The following is a 21,612-nucleotide window of genomic DNA, read 5'->3' as shown; positions in this document are numbered from 1 at the left end:
AGCCAATGAATACAAATGAGTGCGTTTGGTGGCAGGAATATTAACTCTCTCTCTCTCTTTCTCCAACGAGCGGGAAAAAATTGTGTGTGGATATTCCAACAGATTTTGGCTTCTTCCTGGGCACACGCAGACAGACCAAATATTTACTCTCCCCTCTTCCGCCCGCCTGCTCAACACAGCAGCCGAGAGAGAAAGAGAGAGAGATAGGCAGAGAGAGAGTTACATTTTTAATCTGCTGATTTTTTCCCTCCGAGAAGGCAAGCTGAATACAAGTACGCTGCCGCCAACACACACACGCTCCTTTTTTGTGTCCTTTGGCAAATTCTTTTATTTCGCTCTTGCGTGGAGCAGGAAAGAAAAAAAAAAACGAGAGAGGAGAGGAGAGGATGGAAGGAAAAGGACGAGAAGAGAAGAGAGAACGTCCCCACAGAGTTTTTCTCCCTTCCTGGTGCGAGCGCAGGCCCCCACAGAGTCCCTGTGTAATTTCCAGTCCCTCAGAATTCAGGTATTAATAAAGGCCCCATGGGGAACTGCACACAATATAACCCTACATTTTCAGGCATTATGAAAGGACGCCCCCAGGGGTCTTTGGCTCAAATTTCTGAAATGCAGGCATTGTAAAAAAGGCACCCCAGGGGAGTCCCCCCGCAATAGAAATCTGCTGAATTCAAAGCATTTTCGGAGTCCTGGTGGGAGCCATTACTCCCTCTGGAAGCGCTTTTTTTCCTCTCTCCTCTTTTTTTTTCTTTCCCTTTCTTTTTTTTTTTTTTTACAAAACATGTGTTGCTGACATGTTGACAGATTGCTCAGTGAAGTGTTTAGGTGCATGCACAAACCGAGTCTCTACAGAGACAGAGCACTGCTCTCTCTGCCAGAGCGCCTCTCAACTCTCCCAAAACTGGTGCTATCCATATTTTATAAGAGGGGGAAGAGGAAAATCTAGGGCTAGGAGAGCAAGCGAGGGGGGGTAAACACAAGATAAGTAGAGTCACGTATGGATGGAGGAGGAGAGGAAGCGAAAAAGAGACGCTGAAAGACAGCGATGGGGAAAGAGAAAAGGAGAGAGAAAAGAACTTCATCGTGAAAAATGAACCCTGTGATGAAAAATGACTTCCAGTGTGCTTTGAAACAACCCTCCTTCGTCTCACCCCCTCCCTTTCTCTCTCTCCCTGCATGCTGTGCCCCCTCCCCTCCCCTCAATCTCTCTCTCTCTCTCTTATGGAGGCAGGGCTCTTGCTCTCCCTGGAAAACCTGAGTTTACAACCAGCTGTGACTGCATTTGTATCTGTGCCAAAGGCTTAGTGGAGGAATCTTCAGGCCACCCTCTGGCTCTGAGAGAGAGAGAGAGAGAGGAGATGGAGGGGGTAAGGGAGGACCAACACACAAAGCAGCTCTTACTTTGAGGGAACACGAGTAGTCTGATTTGTCCAAACACACAGAAGCGAACACACGCGCTCCTCTGATATAGGTGGCGCAAACGCACGCAAAGCAAATACAGCTGAAGACGAAGGTGGCATGCTGTCGATTACCACAGCCAACAATTTCAGATCGTCTCACGAATAGTAAAAACGAAAAAGAAAGTTACGTCCTTACAATGGAAAACAATGAGGCAATACAAGGTGTGCTCAAACCTCTCCTAAGACAGCATTTCTGCTGACTTGACAGTTGAAAAATGATGTAACTGATTATGTTAAAAGCCATCCTTAATACTTCACAGTCTGTTTATGAGCCATATATCTTAAGTATTTTAATTCAGCGTCTTTGTTCAATTACAGTCGGCTTCTAATGCAATGTCGTGTTGTTTAAAAAATAGTTTGTATAATATATGTGAAATAATAGAATTATTAAATGCATTTTTAATGGTGCGGATCCAATTTTTCCAGCTCAACTGAGACGCACGAAAAGGCACGCGAAAAGGGCTCCAAGATTGGCTCCCAGTCGTTGGAAAAAGGGCACCAGACTTACACTGTAAGCGTGAAATTGCGTTTTTATTCATTTTCACAAACCAAGTCAAAATTATTTTCCATGGCAATCAAGCTTAATCTTATATGTTGTAATTAGCCCGAAAAATTCAACATACAAATTAATGCCCGGCCACATTTTTTAAAACATGCGACTAAGAAACGAATGCCAATTTGTCCTTGCCCACTTTTTTTTCTTTCTGCACAGCAAGATCAAATTACAAACTACTCTTCTCTTTCTCTGTAGGATGAAGGGAGAGGAAAATGATCTGCAACTTTAATAAGAGTCTTGGCCTCCCTGGATTCAGCTGCTGTCGTGATGACAGGCAGCTGGGGGGGGTCTTCGGTTGGCCAGGACAGATATACGGACAGATGGATGGAAGGATGGATATGAGGAAAAGGGATGTGTGTTCATGACGTGAAGCGCCCTGGGCGAGTGTGTGTTTAGTGAAAAAATGAAGGGGGTGACTGCTCTCTCAGGGGACCGAACCACCCCGAGGCCCGTCACGTACCCCCATTACACTTTAACTGCCTGCCAGACGCACAACTCCCCACCTAGCACCCCAGCAGAGGAGAAGGCACACCGCTCTGTGTGTGTGTGTGAGAGTGTCTATAGAAGTAAATGAGTTGGTGTGCACTGAATGTAACAGACTTCAGCCCAAAGTATATTTCGGCTGTCCGCGGTCGCGACGGTCTGCGCACTATCCGTGTGACGCAACTTCCGTCATCACACTGTTGCACGCAGCACAATTTTTCTGTCCGCGTGGTCCAAGTACAACAGTACATGTGCGAGTGACTTGAGAGATTGAAAACAACGTCCATTAGACGGTGCGCATGTGCCACACACATCTTTCCTCGCTCATGGCCAAAGGATTATACTTTGAAAGGCTCGCGGCACGCAAAAAAAATTAAGTATACCTGGGCCGGGAGACGCAGGAAAAAATGCATTCACAAAGTCCTGTGTTTATATTAAATATAAAATAATAATAATAATAAAATAATATAATTATAATGTAATATAATAATAAAATACTTTATTTAAATGTTTATTAAACATACTAGTTTTATAAAAACAAAAATGTATTTAATAAATATTTAAATCAAATGCATAAAAACTCAATTGAATCAAGTGTAATAATGTTATTAATTTTAATTAATAACCAAATTACATGTAATAGATAGAAGTGCATAAAAACTTCATTTAAAAAAATCATTGTAATAAATTAAACAATAAAAAAGCGAGTACTGACAAGTTAGAAGCTTAGAGTACACGTCACTGTCAAGGTTGTGACCTAGCGGTTAGCGCATACGCGGCCCATGCGAGTTTGAATCCAGTTGGTGACATTTACTGACCCCATTCCCCCTTATTCAACCCATCACTCCATGTCCTTTCTTGACTACACCTATAAATAAAAGTGGCAAAAAGGCCAAAAAAAAGAAGCCATTCGTCTTCCCGCCCTCTCTTTCTTTCTCAGAGCAGTGACAGAGAGAGTGTGAGCTGTGTAGAGCTATTTCTACTGACTACTAACCCCCCCCCCCATCAACTCTCTCTCTCTCTCTCTCTCTCTCTCTCTCTCTCCCAGCCTGTCTCTCTGGAGCGCTTGCCGTTCCCCTCAGTCTTCTGAAGGCGGGTTAATTAGCACTCGCCTCCTATTTGTATCTGACAGGTGGAGAGCCCGCCCCCCCAGCTGACTGACAGCTCTCTCGTTTACCCACACGGCTGCCTGCTTCACTCAACCATTCTCTATCAGTCTTTCTGGTCCGCTCTACTTCAGGAAGACGTATCCTGACATTTATTTTCTACACAGATCAACATATGAACTGATCGAGTGAGAAATGGGTCAGAGAGGAGGAATTCTAATTTCAAGCTAGAAGAGCTCAGCTGCCATGCAGCGGTCACCTCTGTGTGTGTGTGCGTATCTGTGCCTCCTGCTCACCCCGTCCTGCCACATGAGTTTAGGAAGCTCGCGGGGTGGTCAGCACTGCTATATTCAACACATAGATAAGGTGGACCGATAAAAGCTACACAAATAGCAAAAACAAGGCTGAGAGGACACCTGAACGGGCCCACTGGTCCACATGCTGTGCTGTGTGGAGTCTTAACTGGGCCTCTTTTTCGACTAAGTCAAACCCAGGAGGCTATAGGGCCTTCTGTTCCAGGCTAGAGAGGGAGGGGTCAGCTGCACAATGCCACAGGGGACATGTGGAAAGGGGGCGAGAGGGAGAAAGAGAGAAAGAGAGAGCAAGAGAGTGAGGTGAGTGTTGTTAACAGCCAGGGCCCAACCTTGGCCGGTTGCAGGGCAGTGGAGCGGAGCAGCGCAGTGAATGTTCTCCATTTGATCTGAGGTTTTTTCCAAGCGCTCCTCAGGGAGCCAGTGTTCCAGATTCCTCTTCCAGTAGAGCCTCCCTTCAGACTCAGCCCACAGCATGACACACACACACACTCCTGTATCACCCACACACATTCACATACTTGTGCACACAAACACTAATCCACACTCATGACCCGATAGATTCACACGGACAAATATAAACACACACTAGATGATAATGCTGTCCAACTCCCAGAAAAGTTAACACAAACACACACACTTACACTGTAATCCTGTAAACAGGCATATTATTGGGACGCAGGGTCATTTAAACTACTGTTCAAAAGTTTGGGGTCAGTTTTTTTCTCTTTTTTTTAAAGAAAGAAATGAATAAGAATACGATCAAAAGTAACAGGAAAGACATTTATAATGTTACAAAAGATTTATATTACTTTATATTCAAAGGTGACAGGGGAAAAAATGCTTAAAATAAAAATTTAAAATAGTTTTTACTTTATCAAATAAATTCAGCCTTGGTGATTCAGACTTTCAAAAGCGTATTAACAAAATCTTACCAACACCAATATTTCAAACAGAAGTGTAAAAAACTGTGGTGCCAAAAATAAAGATAATAACACTGTTAAAAGTTTGGGAACACTAACGAAAACGCTCTCATTTAAACATAAATTATAATCTAAAACATGTATATTATGAGCATAATTTAAGTTGAATTGCAATATTTATATGAACTTCAGAATCTCTTTTAGCTTTAATACTTGCATAATTGACAGGAGCATTTGAACTGCCTGACCCCCATAAATTTGAGTAAAACCTGATAAACCTGATTTGTACAAAGATTCACATGATCAATGTCAGAAATAAACCTACTTGTTGTGACATAAAAATTCATTTCATAAGTGCAGAAACAGACACATTTCTTATTTATGTTAAATCATGTTTTTTTTTCCTTTTAAAAAATCCTAAAATTTATACATTTTTTGGCTTAAAAATTATTTTGTATCCCAGATTTTCAATATGATATCACACCTTTTGAATGCTCTAAATCTCTAAGCAGAAAGTGAAAGAGCACAAAAACTTTAAGAGATATAAGAAAGTAGGAGATGGAAATGCTAGGAGTGTAATGGGGGCAGGCAGAGCCAAAGACATTTGGAGGGATGGAAAGGCAGACGTTCCTCGTCTCCAATATCGTCTCCTGTGGAACTCATATTAGCAGCGATCAATGGCAGCGAGAGGGGGAAAGAAAAAGAGAGGGATGGAGGGAGAAAAAAAATGTTGGTAGGGATGGTTAGCGACAATATCAGACTAGGTTTTATTATTGTCGAGAAGCTAAACAAGAGGACGGTGCACAAATATGAGGCGGACATGCCAAATACACATGCACGCACAAACACATGATGGGATTCCAGGTGTAATTCTATAGCAATGGTGTCTTCTGTTAAGGGAATAGAAATTTCATTTCATGCCGTGGTGTGGCACGGCTGTGCTCGAGAATATTCCTGCTCTGACGGGCATGCGGTCATAATAATAACCGTAAATTGATAGAGTGGCTTTATGAGCCTTCTGCTGGTGTGCTGATATTGGCCAGGCTCTCCTTGGGGCCATGGGAACCATCCACTGCTCTCCACAACATGGCCTCCCTCACACACACACACAGACCAACACACACACACACGCACACAAAATGGCGTGTTTGTCCCTTATCAGATGAAGTCACCAGCAGCACGCCACTCTCTCCCCCTACCAGCTCCCAGGAGTGTGTCAAGAACTTGAAAGGGTTTGCAAGGGATTTTTTTATTAACCGCTATTATTGTTGTTGTTATAAATAATTAAAAATATGTTTTAAACTAATATTGAATATTAATCTGCATTATTCAATAATAATTTAATAGATTATTCTCTATCAATAATAATAATAAAGTAATAATCAGGGTTTTATTGTTAACTAAAACTATGAACAATTTGTGTTTATTGAAATAAAGCTGAAATTAAATAAAACACAAAAATTAGATAAATAATAAAAACAAGAATTAGAAATGTTGTCTTGGCAATTAAATTAAATGAGTTTAAGTGCTAAAATTACTAAGTGGAAATCAACAAAAACTGAAACCAAACTAAAATTTAAATACAAATAAATGAAACCTAAACAGACAGACAACTGAAGAACTCTTTAATTAAAATGAAAACTGAAAATATAAAAATAAAAAAGGTCATTTTAAAAGTAATAAAATATATAACATTATAGAAATAATACTAACAGACACGGCACCAGATTATGTGTGCTTCCTCATCAACATTAAATGTTACAGTGAAATGGTAAAGTAAACGCGCATGGCAACGTCATAAATGTTTCCGACCCAGCAGTCACGATGTGAAAAATCTATTAAAATTATATTTTGAAAATAAAAACCTTTATATTAACTGCATTCCTATCTGGGGTCTCCCAGTGGTTTACATAATGTAGTTTAGCATTATGTGATTAATTTACAACAATACAAAACAAAACTTTTTTGTCCATAGTGCCGATTCATTTTCTGACAATTCTTTTTTTGTGAACTGGTAAGTGTGCAAAGGAGCGTGGGTGATTGGAGGACATGAAGGATACAGTTGATGCATCCTTCAAAACAGGCCGAATGAAGGACGTGAAATTAAGCCTGCCTTAAAAGGATCCTTTAAAAATGAGAAGTCCTTTGACGGACTTTGATGATATGGCAGCCAAAATATGCAATCTTTCTGTGACGCATGCTTTCGATTGAGAAGCACCCTCTTTTAAAATCTTCAGATCGCACACTCCTGGGAACAACTGCCTTTTGTCATTTCATTTCACTCTTTATTCTTCCCCTCCAATACGCAACATGCATCTCTCTGATGACTCCAAGACTGAGATTGCGTCTAAAATCCAGGGCCATGATTTCATTACTTTGGAAGCAGCCAAAATAATGGAAGGACATGGGGGAAGGGGTTGTGTCATGCTGTATTGTGTCCCCTCAGAAACATGTGTGCTCTGTTATGATGAGGGCTGTGGATGTAAACAATCCACTAGCATCGAATTTTTAAGAATTTTATATAGCTGAAAAGATGATTCAATAAACATACTGCATTCAACTGCTGGAGTGGCATCTCATGCTCTCTCTCTCTCTCTCTCTCTCTCTCTCTTTACATTTATATATATCAACCTCTCCCCCTCTTTTCCTCAGATTTTATGCTCGTTAAGGAGAGACCCTTGATTAATCTGCTCGGAAGCAGATGCCCCTGCAGGCCCGCTTTCAGCGTTTCATTAATTACCGCGATTGTAATAACGGCTATTGTGTGCGTGTATTGCGTGATAGCTTTAAAACACCCCTCTCCTGAGGGAGCATACTGACTCCAGAACAGCCAACGGCCTCTAAGTAACCCCACCGCCTCGAAAAACTATACCAACTTCTGCCTCCTGCCAATATGATTTCCTCAGAAATAAGAAATTAAAGCAGTGTATAATTTCAGCGCCAAGACCATAACCACAAGAAATTGAAAAAAAAGTTTACTAACCAATTCCCTCGTCTGCCATTGCATGGCTAAACAGGTAGTTTCGCCCACTAACGTAATGCAAGATAATTTGCATCTTCATTTACATTCACATTTGTTCATTTAGCTGACGCTTTTATCCAACACAATTGCTATATATGTCAGAGGTCGCGTGCCTCTGGAGCAACTAGGGTTTAAGTGTCTTGCTCAGGGACACATTGGTGTCTCGCAGTGGATTCGAACCCGCGTCTCTCACACCAAATGCATGTGTCTTATCCACTGAGCCATCACCACCCCCCAAAAATCTAAAAAACTTGCATGATTATTGTAGGAGAAAAGGTTGTCTTAAAGGGTTGGTTCAGCCAAATAATTCTATTATCCCATAATTTACTCATCCTCAAGCCATTCTAGATGTATATGACTTTCTTCAGAGTTTTTGAACCTAAAAAAAGCGCATCCATCTATCAGAGAAGTAATCCATAAAGCCATAACGGTTCGACGTGTTGAATCGGCGTCAGGCCGTCGGGAAAAGAGAGAACTCTGATCTGCAGTTCAGCTTAGTGAAAGAGTCAGTGCACGAGAATAAAAGCGAAACAGCAAGCAAAAAAGTCAAAACGGCAAAGATTGAAGGCTGTTCTTATGTTACGTCATCTTACCTGAGTGTTCCTTGGCGAATATTTCAATATTAACATGAGCGGAGTGGAATAAAGAAAGTGTTTAGCAGGATTGATATTCAAAACGGTGTTTACGGTGTGTGTATCTGCAGCCGGCAGCGTCAGTTTTCCTTTTTGAATGACGAATATAGACTAATATATCTGCAGAAATAGACAGTTTTTTCTGCAGATATATTAGTCTATATTCGTCATTCTATATTCGCCTACTGTCAAATGATGACAGTAGGCTCATTTACACGCAGGCGCAGAACGCACATTCTAGCTGACAGTCGCCTGTTGTTCTCTCGGTGTGTTCAAGTGCAGCTTTTTACCCTGACGAGAGGCGACAACACGGTCGGCTTTCAACAGCACTAGTTCGTCGCCGTCGGCTTGGTGTGTTCCAGGCTAAACAAATAGCCTGAAACAAATTAAACAAATGTTTTAAAGAGAAATGATGGAGGAGCTTGAGTTTGAAGCCAAACCCTATTTGTTTGAACTGCGAGAGGCTCATTTACGTCATACGCGTATGGCCGTTACCGGAAGCCAGTGATTATAGTTTATAAAGTTATATACGTTTCTTTTACAAAAAGACATCGCTTGGAGCCGTATGGATTACTTTTATGATGGATAGATGCGCTTTTTGGACTTTCAAAAACTCAGGCTCTATTCAGTCCCATTATAAAGCTTGGAAGAGCCAGGTTTGGCTGAAGAAGAAAGTCAAAAACATCTAGGATGGCTTGAGTATGAGTAAATTATGGGGTTTTTTTTTGGGGGGGGGGGGGGGGGGGGGGGGGGGCATGTGAACTAAACCTTTGAATGCTGTACCAACCATCATCCATTCTCAAGTATGATTCAAACATTTTGATAGGAGGATGCATTGAAAAAAAATACACTTTTTGCCTTTAAGACAGTGGAGAAACACAACACATACACAAACCTGCTGGGCAGTGGTTGGTACGGTGCTCGGTCAGGTCTGCCAGGCACTCAAAGTCCCGTTGGCAGTTGTCACAGGTGAAGATGGAGTCGTCATCTAAATCCTCCTCTCCCACCCTCTCGTCATGACTGGTCACACTCTGTTCTCCGTCCTCACCAGTCACCCGGCTCTCCTTTCTATCAGAGTCTCGCTCCGATACCGCTGCATCTATGTATATACACACATGCACCACAGAGAGAAAGAGGCAAGATGTGAGGTCAAGGGACTGCTGTTGACAGGTGAATCATACTATAATAATTATTTCTTTACTGTTGTGCGTTGTACTTTATATATGTGCTGATGCAGAGCAAATGTCACGGGTAGCAAAACGTACTGTACTTGTCAAAACTTAAATCAATAAAAAACAAATCAAGCAGGTTGTAAGCTGTCCAGTGTTGGCAACGCTATTTTGAAACGGCAGCTTGCCAAAGTAGAACTCAATAAATGAAGTAGGTAAACTAGTAAACTAGTCTTTTTGGAGAAGATGTCAACTACAGTACACTGCATATTCATATGAAGAGTTCAGATGCAAAAGCCTCTAAATGCCATTTGAAATTGTCTTCTTTAATGATGATTTTTATCAAACTTGTATATTTAAGTTCAGTAATTTGACTTAAATAACAATTAATAGGTAATTATCATTGCCATTTAAGTGAAATCACTGAACTTAAATATACAAGCTTGATAAAAATGATCATTCTAGAAGAAAATTTCAAATGGCACTTAGAGGCTTTTGCATCTGAACTCTTCATATTTTACTCGCATATAATGTAATAAAAGCTGTATTTTGTAGCACAATGAGGGTTTTGGTTATATTAATGAGACTGAACAAAAGAATAATAAATGGAGACTGTGATGTTGTCAAAATGTTACACAAAAAATACGAGCAATTAAACTAGAAATAAAAAAAGTGTTTTATTACAAAGATGAATGTGTGGGAATTAAATTCAGTAAATCATTTTAAAAATCAGTAAATAAACCAAATGAAATGATTCACTACAATGAATAAAACTTTCCAATTGCTACATTTAGCATTATGAGGAAAATAATACATTCCGTAGAATTCGGATTCTGTGGACTTTCAAGAGAAAGAGGACCAATTGACTAGTATGAATCAGACATTCAAATGCTGCACATGAGGTAAATAATAAAATAGGATGAACCAATTCACTTGAATCAGTTGAACTTTCCAATGCTACATTTGAGAGTTGCTAATTGTTAGAAAATGTAGCACATTAAAATAGCTCAACTGTTAAAAATGTTCTAAAAGAGATCACTTTTCTCAGTCTCAGTATAAATCCCAACCCTAAGTGTGTCTAGTCTCAGTCAAAACTACATCAAAGCTCCCATGAGCCTCTAGACTGAAGTGTAAGAGAGGGGCCCGAGGCTTCAAGAGCCGCTTGAGTGCGAGCCACCCAGTCGCTCGTGGCACACAGTAAGGACCAGTGGATAAATCTGCCACTGCAATCCTCCTTCCGCCATTGTGGCTCCATTTTCACACCTTATTATCACATTAAAGGCTCTACGCTGAAAGGACTACACACGAGACTGGAGGTAGAGGGAGGAGAGAGAGCAAGATTGAGTTAGAGTGAAAGAGAGACAGAGGAAGCGAGACAAGACGGCGTACAAAATGCGAGGTGGTATGAGATTGCGAGACAGAAAGGGAGCAAAGAGACCCTGATAAAATTGATCCAAATTAAGACACAAAGGGCCCCATCACACCTGCTATTAACATGCTCTTTCAGTGGTCAGATCGCAATCGGATAGCACTTGGCCACTTTAAAAGCCAGGTGATTGCATTTTGATTACCTAGACCGCATATGGAGGTGGTCAGAGACCATTCTGACCACACTTGACAAAGGTGTCAATGCTAATATATTTTGTTATGTTCATACAACAAAAGTAATATACAAAATAATTCAAATTCACCCTCTGCTTTGTAAATGTTATTGATCTTATTGTGGAGAGCTATCTGATTCCATCCATGTTTAATTTTAAAAAAAAAAGTTGTGAACTTGTCATATCTTGATCTCTCTGTGATACAATAGACTTCTCTCTGGTTACGCATTCCATAATTCTCCAATAATTTAGTCCACTAACTTAAAACTAGTCTCTTTCTTACAAATGACTGCAAGCTCGCATTCAGATCTTCACCCAACCAATCAACAACCAATGGATAAAACCAAGTCCCTGTCGCTTCTTTAATTTTATGCAACTTAAATGTGGAAAAAACAACAGACGGTCATATGATCAGGTCACCTGACTTATGGCTCGTTTCCACTGAGTGGTACGGTACGGTATAGTTCGGTTCGGTATGCAATTATTTGCGTTTCCACTGTCAAAACTTGTGAATGGTACGAAAAAGCCGAACCGTACCGTACCACTTTTTGGGTACCCTTCCGTTGGGGTACCTAGCACAGTGAAAGGGTACTAAAAGGTGGAGCTAGACTCACTGCAGAACGGTGATTGGTGGACAGAATATCGTCACTCACGCGTGCTACAAGGGCATTAGAAACATACAGTTGAAATATATTACTACTGTTATTGTGTCACGAAATGTAGTTTTAAGAGTTTTTCAGGTGAAAAAGTAGTTTTTTAAAGCTCAAATCTGTGGTTTATTTATAGATTTATGATAATTTGACTGAGATCCATTCCAAGCAATCACTGGACGCTCGCGATCGTGTCCCCCGCCTGAAACAGCCTTTCCTCGGCGAGTCGTTCTGATGTTTGCCGCTGACTCTGACGTCTCTGTAGTGGTTAAACATGAGATATAATTCGTCTTGTATAAACCTAACAGGTGATCTTTGGTCTCGTGGCCAATAGTAAAGTTTCATATCTTTGAGCGCTGAATTTGTATATTTGACTGACTGAATTGTTTCTTTATGTTATTAAAGCTTTACTTTACCTTTTACTTATACTTTTATAATTGCTATTATTGATAAAACTGAAATTCAACAAAAAGAGATAGTTTTGTAATTTTTTTTATTTTATTACAAGATCTGTAATGTTGTTTATTGCAACATTTATACCAATGCGATATGCAATACATTACATATTGCCTGGAATATGTTTAATATTTTTACATTTAAACGAAAAGAGGCAGGGTTGTGTTTTATATTTAGTTTTGTTATAAAAATTACGTTACACACATGCAGTGAATATAATCAATAGGCTGCGTTGCCTGAACCACATTTGTGTGCTTATAATATTTAAAATGTATTGAAATGAAATCGTAAAGAAGCAGAGTGGTGTTTTATAACATATTTCGTTTTATTGTTGCCTACAATATAGAGATAACCAGAGTAGTAGATCGTTCAAGAACGCGCTGTTCCATTAGCAGAATTACTGGACTCGTGTCCTCAGGAGTCATTCCCCTGAGTCGGACTTTGCGTAGGCTACTTGGTATTGAGAAACGCCTAATGCCAGCGCTTGTTTCTTGTGACAAACATGCTGAGAAGCAAGAACAAGATCTGCTGTCTGCTTTCTTCGCGCGAAAATGACATCGATCGCTTCTTTCCAGCAAACACCACGCCTATCAAGTAAGGGTACTGTTGGTGGTGGAAACGCAAGCTGGATCATGGTGTACCGACCCGACCCGTACTGTACCGTACCCCTCAGTGGAAACGAGCCATTAATGACCAATATCCCATGATTTTTTCCACTGGACCACACTTGTTTCTAATCTCTTGTTTCTCTCCGATAAATTCGCACTATCATTACTCTTCCCATCCATAATTGGAAGGGAACTTTAAAATGTAATGTAAAACACTTTCAATCCATTATCCAATAGCATCATTTACTGTGGGAATGTTTCTAAATGCAGTACTGCTATACAACAAATACCATCATTTCTATCTTTAAAACAGCAAGCATTCTAAATGTTTTTCAAATACATTAAATGGCAGAATGTGTTGTTCAGTTAATGCAACGTCTGATGCAATACGCAAGCAGTTTTACGTATCATGAGTGTAAGTGCGATCAGCTCTCTATCTGAAACACACTAGAGATACACCGCAATGGAAAAGAATACGAAACGAGTATTGATGAATAAAAGAAATCAAATAAGCAGAAAAAACAACAACACCGACAACAGTGGAAGCCAAGGAGCTGAGAAAAAGCGCAAGGGAAAGGAGGAAACGTGAGGGCAGAGGGAGCGGGAAAAGGGAGGGAGGAAGTGGGGGCCGGAGAGAGGGAGGGCTGCTCACCGGCTCCCCCGGGCTTAACATCCTGTCTAATCATCCTGGACTTGTGCAATCAGAGAGAAGCAGGAGGTGGCCATTCCTGTGCTCCACACATTCTGATCAGCTCTAATTTGGCCAGGCCTGGCTCTGCATTACGCCGCGCCGCAGCAGCCCACGCTAATGGGGCCTGCGGATCGGAGCCCAGCCAGCGGACAGCCTGGGCCTCGCTTTGGGCCCCAGCCCAGTCCGGACTGCAGGTGGAAATGGGTGAGGGGAGGGGGGTCGGTGGGCTCGGTATCTGGAGGGGCATTTGGATAAGGAAGCGTCGAGGTGCTCTAGTTTATTTCACCCCCACCAGAGCAGAGGGTGGAGAGGTGGGGGTGAAGGTGGGGGCGTCGTGGTGGTTTGGAGGGTGGTTCGGGCTGGGCTAGGGGGTAGGAGGAGTATGGCCATCTGTCCAGTGGTGAGAACACCGTCTGGACAGGGAGGAGAACGGCCCCTAACTGACACTACACTGATAGAGCCCTGAGCAGCGGTTACACACATACACACATGTGCAAACACACAAAAGGTGCATTAACTACACTATTTCATCCATGAGAGCTTCTAATCTCAGGGAAAAATTGATGGTGGCAGTAACCCTCCAACACTCCCTACCTCTCCTCACTCGCGCACACACACACCCTGATTCCCCCAGGTACCCTCATGCCAGAGGTACAGGCACTGCCAACCAAGGCACATGCCAGCACAACCTGCTACCATGGCAACGAGGGAGGAGCAGGAGGGGACCTTTCCCTACCCTTCTCCATCTCTCCATACCTCGATCTCTCTGGTCATAAGCGGGGCTGGCATGCAGGAGGAGATGAAGAGGAGGATGAAAGTGGCCAGCGGAATGCTCCACACTGCTAACCTGTCTTTTAAACTCCTCCATCCTTCTTGTTCATTCGCTTTTCGCATCTTCCTTTCATCACTGCCTTCTCTCCCCCCCTCCTTTCCCGTAAGCGTATGCCCTCTCAGGAGGGAAGAAGGGAGGGGAGTCTCTGGAGGGGCCCCTCCAGAACACACTCCATTAGAGTGCAGGGCCACCGTCATTACAGGGCTCCATTTCTCTCTCTGCAGTGGAAGATTGATACACACGCATCACGCATCTCAGCTGCAGTCGTTCCACCGCCGACCGTGGCCTTGACAAACACACACGAGTGCAAATGCGTGCGTAAACATGATGCGTGGTGCAAGGAGAGGCTGATGGACGCAGGATGGGGCACAGGTCGTGGTGAACATTTCTAAATTAGGGTTCATCCAACGTGGCTTGCTTTTTATTTTGCGCATCTGACGGTTGAAATGTTTAAAGGGATAGCATACCACAAAAAAATATAACGGTTATTTACTCATCCTCATGTTGTTCCAATGCCATATTATTATATATCTTGTGTGGAAAAAGTGGTAGGCTGTGTTTCCATGCTCACTTGCATTCATTTACAATGAATGGAGAACATGAGGTTTCAAAAAAAGCCAAAATTTTACAGAAAAAAGTACAATAAAGGTGGCTTGCATGACTCTGTCAAGTCTATTGAAGCCATTGGAAATTTTTGAGCAACAAACAGATACAAATTTAAGTTGTCATTCTCATAGTTTTCTCTTTCCATCATTGGGTCTGTGAGACCAATTCATGAGCAAACCATTTACACTATAGTTTTGAGAACTGAATCAAATGATTGACTGGAAAAAATAACATCTTTACTGAAAATGATACATTACGAAATGTAAAAATGACTCGTTTTGAAAAAAGCTTTGTAACAACATAAGGTTGGCTAAATGACAATTTTAAGTTTGGGTACACTCATTTAATGCTCCCACAAAGACAAAAACATGCAGAAGTGACTTAAGGTCAAGGCAAACAGGCTTAGTGGAATCATTCTGAAGCGGTGTGTTGTTTTTAAACAGACTGACTGTGGCACAGTTAAACTCAATGAAATCAGGGCTGTTGGGAATACTGTCCAAAGAGACTAATGATTTAAAGAAAAACATTCAACAGAACCAGTTATTTTTATGCACTCCAATATAATTCTCGCCTCTCCTCTGTATGCTGCTAACATATATCTCAAACATGCGCCGCTCCTGACAGAGGCTGCGGCTACATTTGTTTCATTACTGTAATACCTGTCAAGCTAGCAAGCCTGTGGTAACTGTGCTGCTATTTGTGTTTTAATTTTAATGAAAAAAATATGTTAGTGACAATGTGGTGTTTAATATTTTTATAATGTTGTGCCTCAGGAGTAGGCTGTTGTGGTTCAAATGAGTACGAGGGGCTATTTTGTCCCTTCAATGTCCTTTTGCAATACTGGAGGTGGAGGACAGACACACACACACTGGCATACCTCACAACAGGGCCTAGACTCCCTCTACTGTGAGAGGGCTAGGTGAGAAACAAGCCAAAGAGACACAACGCTTCTGCTTGTGTGTGTGTGTGTGCGCGTGTTTGGTGAGGGTTAGTGGACAACGGTGTTGCGAACTTGATTGAAAGCTCCATTTATCAGAGTAGACCTTGGTATGTAGATGACAAAGACACAAGTGCTCTTTCGAGACTTTGCCATCCCAGGTGGCAAGCTCTTTCCACCACACCTTTGTTCATGTATGTGGGAGAGTATTTTACCAATACTTTAAGTTAGGCTGCATGCTGCTGTCCTCTTTCGTGTGTGCAAGAGCAATGTGTTAATGAGTGTTTGGGGGACCCCAGCAGGGGAAGTACCCAGAGCCCAACTCACAGCCAGCTGCAGCTCCTGTCCCTCACTCAGTCACTCTGCAGGCCATTATCTCAGAGAAACAGCCTGTCCCAGCACCAAAAACTCACACGCATATACCCACCATACACTTACAAAACAGATGCAAACAACATAAACATACACTACACAAGCGTACTATAAACGTACACTCAACACACACAAATTCACTCTTAATTGATGCAAAGAAAAAGAACAATATTCTTAAAAAATTGTTTTTTTTACTTTAAAGGTGTCGTGAACTGGCTTTGTAAATTTGATTATATTGTTATCTGAGGTCAACTTATGACGTTCGCTTGGTTTTTGCATTCAAAAACATCAAAATGAATAAGTACTAGGCTATTTTCTACCATAGTTTTGAGCCTGGCTCAAAAACGCTCGGTTTTTATGGGCGTGTCGCACTGAAGACTTGGAAGTAAACGCCCACTGCTGTGAGTGGATAACAGTTTTGCATATTATAATGAGTTTTAACTCACTCGGTGCACATGGGGTTAATTGTATTGAAAACGTCCAATGTTGTAAAATGGCAACCGAAATGATTCGCCCATACATGTTCGACCCAGAGTCCGTGTGTTGCACCATTCCTGGTGTCAATAAACGCTTTTATTGGACTAACAAGGATGTATTTAGTTCTGAAACTTACAGGATATTCTTATAATATGATGACCTCTTAGATGTCAAAAGCTCAAGGAAAATTTGATTTCTCAGTTCATCACCCCTTTAAATGACTTTTTTTTGTTAAAAACGAAACACATTTTTAGTTACATACAGCATTTAAAAAATAATTAAAACAGTGTAAAAAATAAAAGAAAAGACATTATATATATAAAACATATAATGTATAAAAATGTCTGTCTAAATTAAAATTTCAATAAATGTTTTGCTACTGGAACTCAAGAATTGCTTCTGGCTAAATTAAAACAGCTGTTCAGGCGTAAAAAAAAAAATTGTTTGTTTCCGGTTTCCGACCGACCCTGTCAATTTATGTGCGACCCAAAATTATTTTATGAGCTTGGGGAAGAAATAATAAAAATTAAATAAATACACAAATAAAAAAATTTGAGGCGAACTATAAATTTACGTTTTTGTACAGCTCCGTCTTTTTATAGCACGCGATGCAAGATGCATCTTGTCCTCCAGCAATCTATTAACAAACGAGGCAGATATCGTTCGTCAAACTGAACTATAATACATATTATACAAGTCTTTTTTTTTTTTTGTAATTTAGGATATTTTTATTCATATTCGCACACATACAAATACATGCATTCATAGGCATGTACACACCACATACTAATACCTCCATCCGCCTAGTTTTATTAAAAATCATCCCAAAAATTCCAATCATGATCCCAATCCCATCTTCTGCTGTCTATCACTTCTTTCGCCATGTATTTGTTCGTTTCTTTCATTATTTTATGCAATCCAAAACACTCTAACCTGCCGCGGTTCGTATCTCTAGAGCCCGTCTAACTTTCTAACTTTTCCGGGACAAATGGATTTTCGAAGGACAAGTAAAAGAGAATTTTACTCGCCCCAACGGACAAGTAGCCTGATTAGAACATCAATAACAAACAAAAAAATAACTAGGGAATCACTAAACCGAGAGAATGATTCTGATTGTATTACATTTATTGTTAACAACATACACTGCCTATAAAAAATCTAAATGTGGAGTTTTTATATTTTAACATATGTTAAGCACTAAGCAGCCTCAATTATTTTTCCTGAATACCATCACGATTGAAAAAGTGACATTGATTTCCTACAACAGTTCAATAAACAGTTAAGATTAAGTCACTTACTGTTTATAAGCATTATTGGGTGTTTTTGTTCCATTTCAGCAGCGAAAATAGTTCCAAAGAAAAGTCACAGCAGAACAACGACGCATCTCACAGGAACTCATCCTGTTTTCATTACTGAATGATTCAGCATTTTGAACGAATCGGTTGAGTCAAAGATTCAATGACCCATTCATAAACATCAACATCTGTCTCATTCTTGAATGAATCAACCGTTTGAACGAATCGTTTGAATTAATGAATCAATAACTCACTCATTAATACGGCCGCCTGCCGCCACCTATTGGCAGTTTAGTGTTATGTTTATAAGTAGCCTAGTATAATTCTTTCCAATATTTCTTATTTGCACATTTAAATCAATTTCATAACATTATTTTATGAAATTGTAATTTTTCATTGTAAATGATTTAATTTGATCAGCCCTACCTAGGGTAACAGTATGCTTCATCTTTCATTTTAAATTCCTAAATTTGATCAATAAATTCAATTATTTAGAATAATAAGCCACTATAGGGCATTTAATAATATTGGTGGAGGAGATGCTCTTAAAGGTGCATATATTACAATATGCATTTTTAAATATCAAAGCTGATTGAACACTGATGAGAATATTGCTTCAGAATAAAAAATAAATAAATTTAAAAAATCTGGACAAGCAACTTTTTACTCAGACAAGTGATTGACAGATTTACTTACTTGTCTGGAGGACAAGCACGTGAAAAGGCTTGAGGGGATAGTTCACTTTGATATTTTTAGTTTTGACAAAAAAATATCAATTGAAAATACTGCAGAAACAAAAACACCTACATCTATCCCTTGAGGTAAGCTAAAACATATCAAAAATATGTTCTATCCCTTGAATTTCCTACCCATCCCTTGCTGCTACTGAAAAAAAAAAAAAAAAAAAAAAAATTCCCTACCGACCCATGACCTCAACTGACAACCAACCGGAACCAAACTTTTTTTTTTTTTAGGCCTCATCTCCAATTCCTGAGACATACCCACTTTCACAAATGTAAAGAGATGCTTCAAAACAATTGTCTCAAAAATAGCTTCAGCAATTTTTATCAGAGGATATATTCATATTCATATGTTACAAAGTAATTCAATGGTGCTCAAGAGTTGAAGTCATTAAACGCAGTCCCAAGGGCTGGCATCCTTTCTAAAAATGGTAGATTGCATATTCTAACGCAAGAAAAAAAATTAATATTCATGAAGCTCGGCCAACTTTTTAAACCACACTTACAATGTGGTCTGTCTGAAACTGATTTAAGCAGTTATTATATATTAATGACTGTTTTTCTTTATGATATTGTATAATATTCATAGCTCTGCTAATAGCCCTTACTTATGCTTTATATCAAACATGGTCGTGTATGTTTAACATCAAGTTGAGCCTCAGGTCGTGCACACGCGCATGTGTGTGAGTGTGTGTGTGTGTGTGAGAGAGAGCAGTGGTGGTGGTGGTGGGGGGGGGTCTGCTACGATCAAACCCCCCCTCACACACCCTTTCTCTCTCAGGAAAGACAAACAGCTATGTTTGTGTGGGGTAATTAGATGAGGAGAAGTGAATTAGCAGAATCCACAGAGCAGTCATGTTGCCGAGCACAGCCCCGCCTTACAGGGACCTGCTAATTACCCCTCGTTAGGTTGATATGTCTTTTTTTTTTAAGTTTGGTGTAGCTTCCATCATGAGAGTGGGAAATAATTAGCATTGGTGTGATGCTGCCCTTAATGGACACCGCAAGGCATGCTCCACTCTGACGAGAGGAACACTGAAATGACAAATTGACAAAGGATCAAGAAGATTCTTTAGTGCTACTAAGAGACACATATCCAATGGCACAACTATGTTGTGTTTATAATCGCCCAGAATGCACAATAAATGTTAAATATATAAAAAAAAAACATAAATCTGATTAACAAGCTTAGTTTCCTTTTTCTATTTTGAATTTTGGACGAAGCAACAAAACGAGCGAGTGCAGTATCTTTTTCATTTGTATCCTGAAACAAAACAAAAAACCCATATATTTTAAGTGCATATATCAATTAAAGTTACCTTTGTCAACTTTTAGGACAGCACTATAACATGTAGATGCTGATCAAAGATAATAGTCCTGGACTAAAAGCCACGAATGTCCAATTTTTATTTCATGTGATGTGATCTTTAAATAATGCAATAAAAAAGCTTTCATTTTGCATTGTGGGTTTTGCTCACAGAGACGGCTAGTCAAACAACACAGCTAAAACGTTTCGAGATCTTAGCTTGGGAGCTCTCTTTACGACCAGAACCCTTAAAACTCCATTTCCCTTTCCGCCACTGTGTCTGCTCTTAGTTATGCTGTACCGTCTGTGCATTTAAGTGGAATTGAATGTATGTTTTTATTGTTTTAAAGTACTAAAAGGGGAAATCCACATACGGAGGTCATACTCGCCTGTCAAATGATAGAGAAAAGAAAGCAGAAGAGAAGTTGTGTGTGGCGAGTGTAAGCTTGGTTTGGGAAAAGAGGTACACACACACACACACACACACGAGAACATAACTAAACCCCAACAAAAGAACAAGCCACACTGTACAGGACTGGAAAAATAGCAGCTCCAACTTCAACAAGCCTTTTTTTCCAATGAAAACATTAAAGCACAAGGCTGTCTTTCAACTACATCACAAATATACACACACAGGACACACACTCGAACCAGACATGGCCAAATGTAAACCAGATCAAGGCTGCATTAGTCAGAGATACCAAAGGAATTCTAGTGCTGCTCTAAGCTTGATTAGAAATGTCTGATCTGATCACACAAACACAGCCTACCTGTCGAAATCTATCACTCATTCTCTCCCTGAAAACTGGCACAGACACACTCCCTGATAGAAAACATTAAAGGGACATTGTGTAGGAATTTCTCCCATCTAGCGGTGAAATTGTTTTTTGCATTCAAACGAACTGTGCTGTCCAGCGCCTCGATTTTTCAAATAGGTGTTGCATCTACGATAGCCATTATGTACCACAGAGCTGACAGGATGTCTTCTGTAATAGCACTTCATGTAGTTTTCCTTTGGGTGAACAGGTTGCAAGAACAATCATATGCTCTATTAAAATATATTCTTATCAATTTTCTAGGTTACAAAAAGTAAACTTACAAACTTTGTTTTTAGCGCCTTCTCTACATAGCTGCTCTTCATCAAAGAGCCTGTTTAACTTTTAACTATAAATGTTCTACTGTCTATATCTTAAAAGTACACAACCAAGCAATTAAAAAAGCTTGTAATCAAGACTGTAACATTGACTTACCTGTCGAAAAGAAAACATGACTTCATCGTCTCTTTTGAAATCTTTTTCCTGCATTAGCTCTTTCCATTTGGAAAAAGCTATCCAGACATTGTTTTTTGTAATCTCCGGTCATGTTTCCTTTTACATTCTATT

General features: G+C 40.2%; 1 protein-coding gene across 7 annotated transcripts in view; it reads right to left on the bottom strand.

The window, feature by feature from the left end:
• znf423 (zinc finger protein 423) overlaps positions 1-21,612 on the bottom strand; it is a 162,847-nt gene that overhangs the window by 104,486 nt on the left and 36,749 nt on the right. For 5 of the 7 annotated variants that reach the window (XM_089116415.1, XM_039693310.2, XM_039693311.2 and 2 more), the window contains one exon: positions 9,380-9,589. In XM_089116415.1, coding sequence (XP_088972541.1) covers positions 9,380-9,589 — 210 coding nt within the window. The remainder of the gene's footprint in view (positions 1-9,379; positions 9,590-21,612) is intronic. The other 2 variants (XM_039693312.2, XM_039693314.2) reach the window with 1 other exon arrangement.

Source organism: Pimephales promelas, chromosome 10 (assembly GCF_988280905.1).
Source record: "Pimephales promelas chromosome 10, fPimPro1.hap1.1, whole genome shotgun sequence".
Classification (NCBI taxonomy): Eukaryota; Metazoa; Chordata; class Actinopteri; order Cypriniformes; family Leuciscidae; genus Pimephales; species Pimephales promelas.
This window is presented reverse-complemented; position numbering and strand designations above follow the sequence as displayed.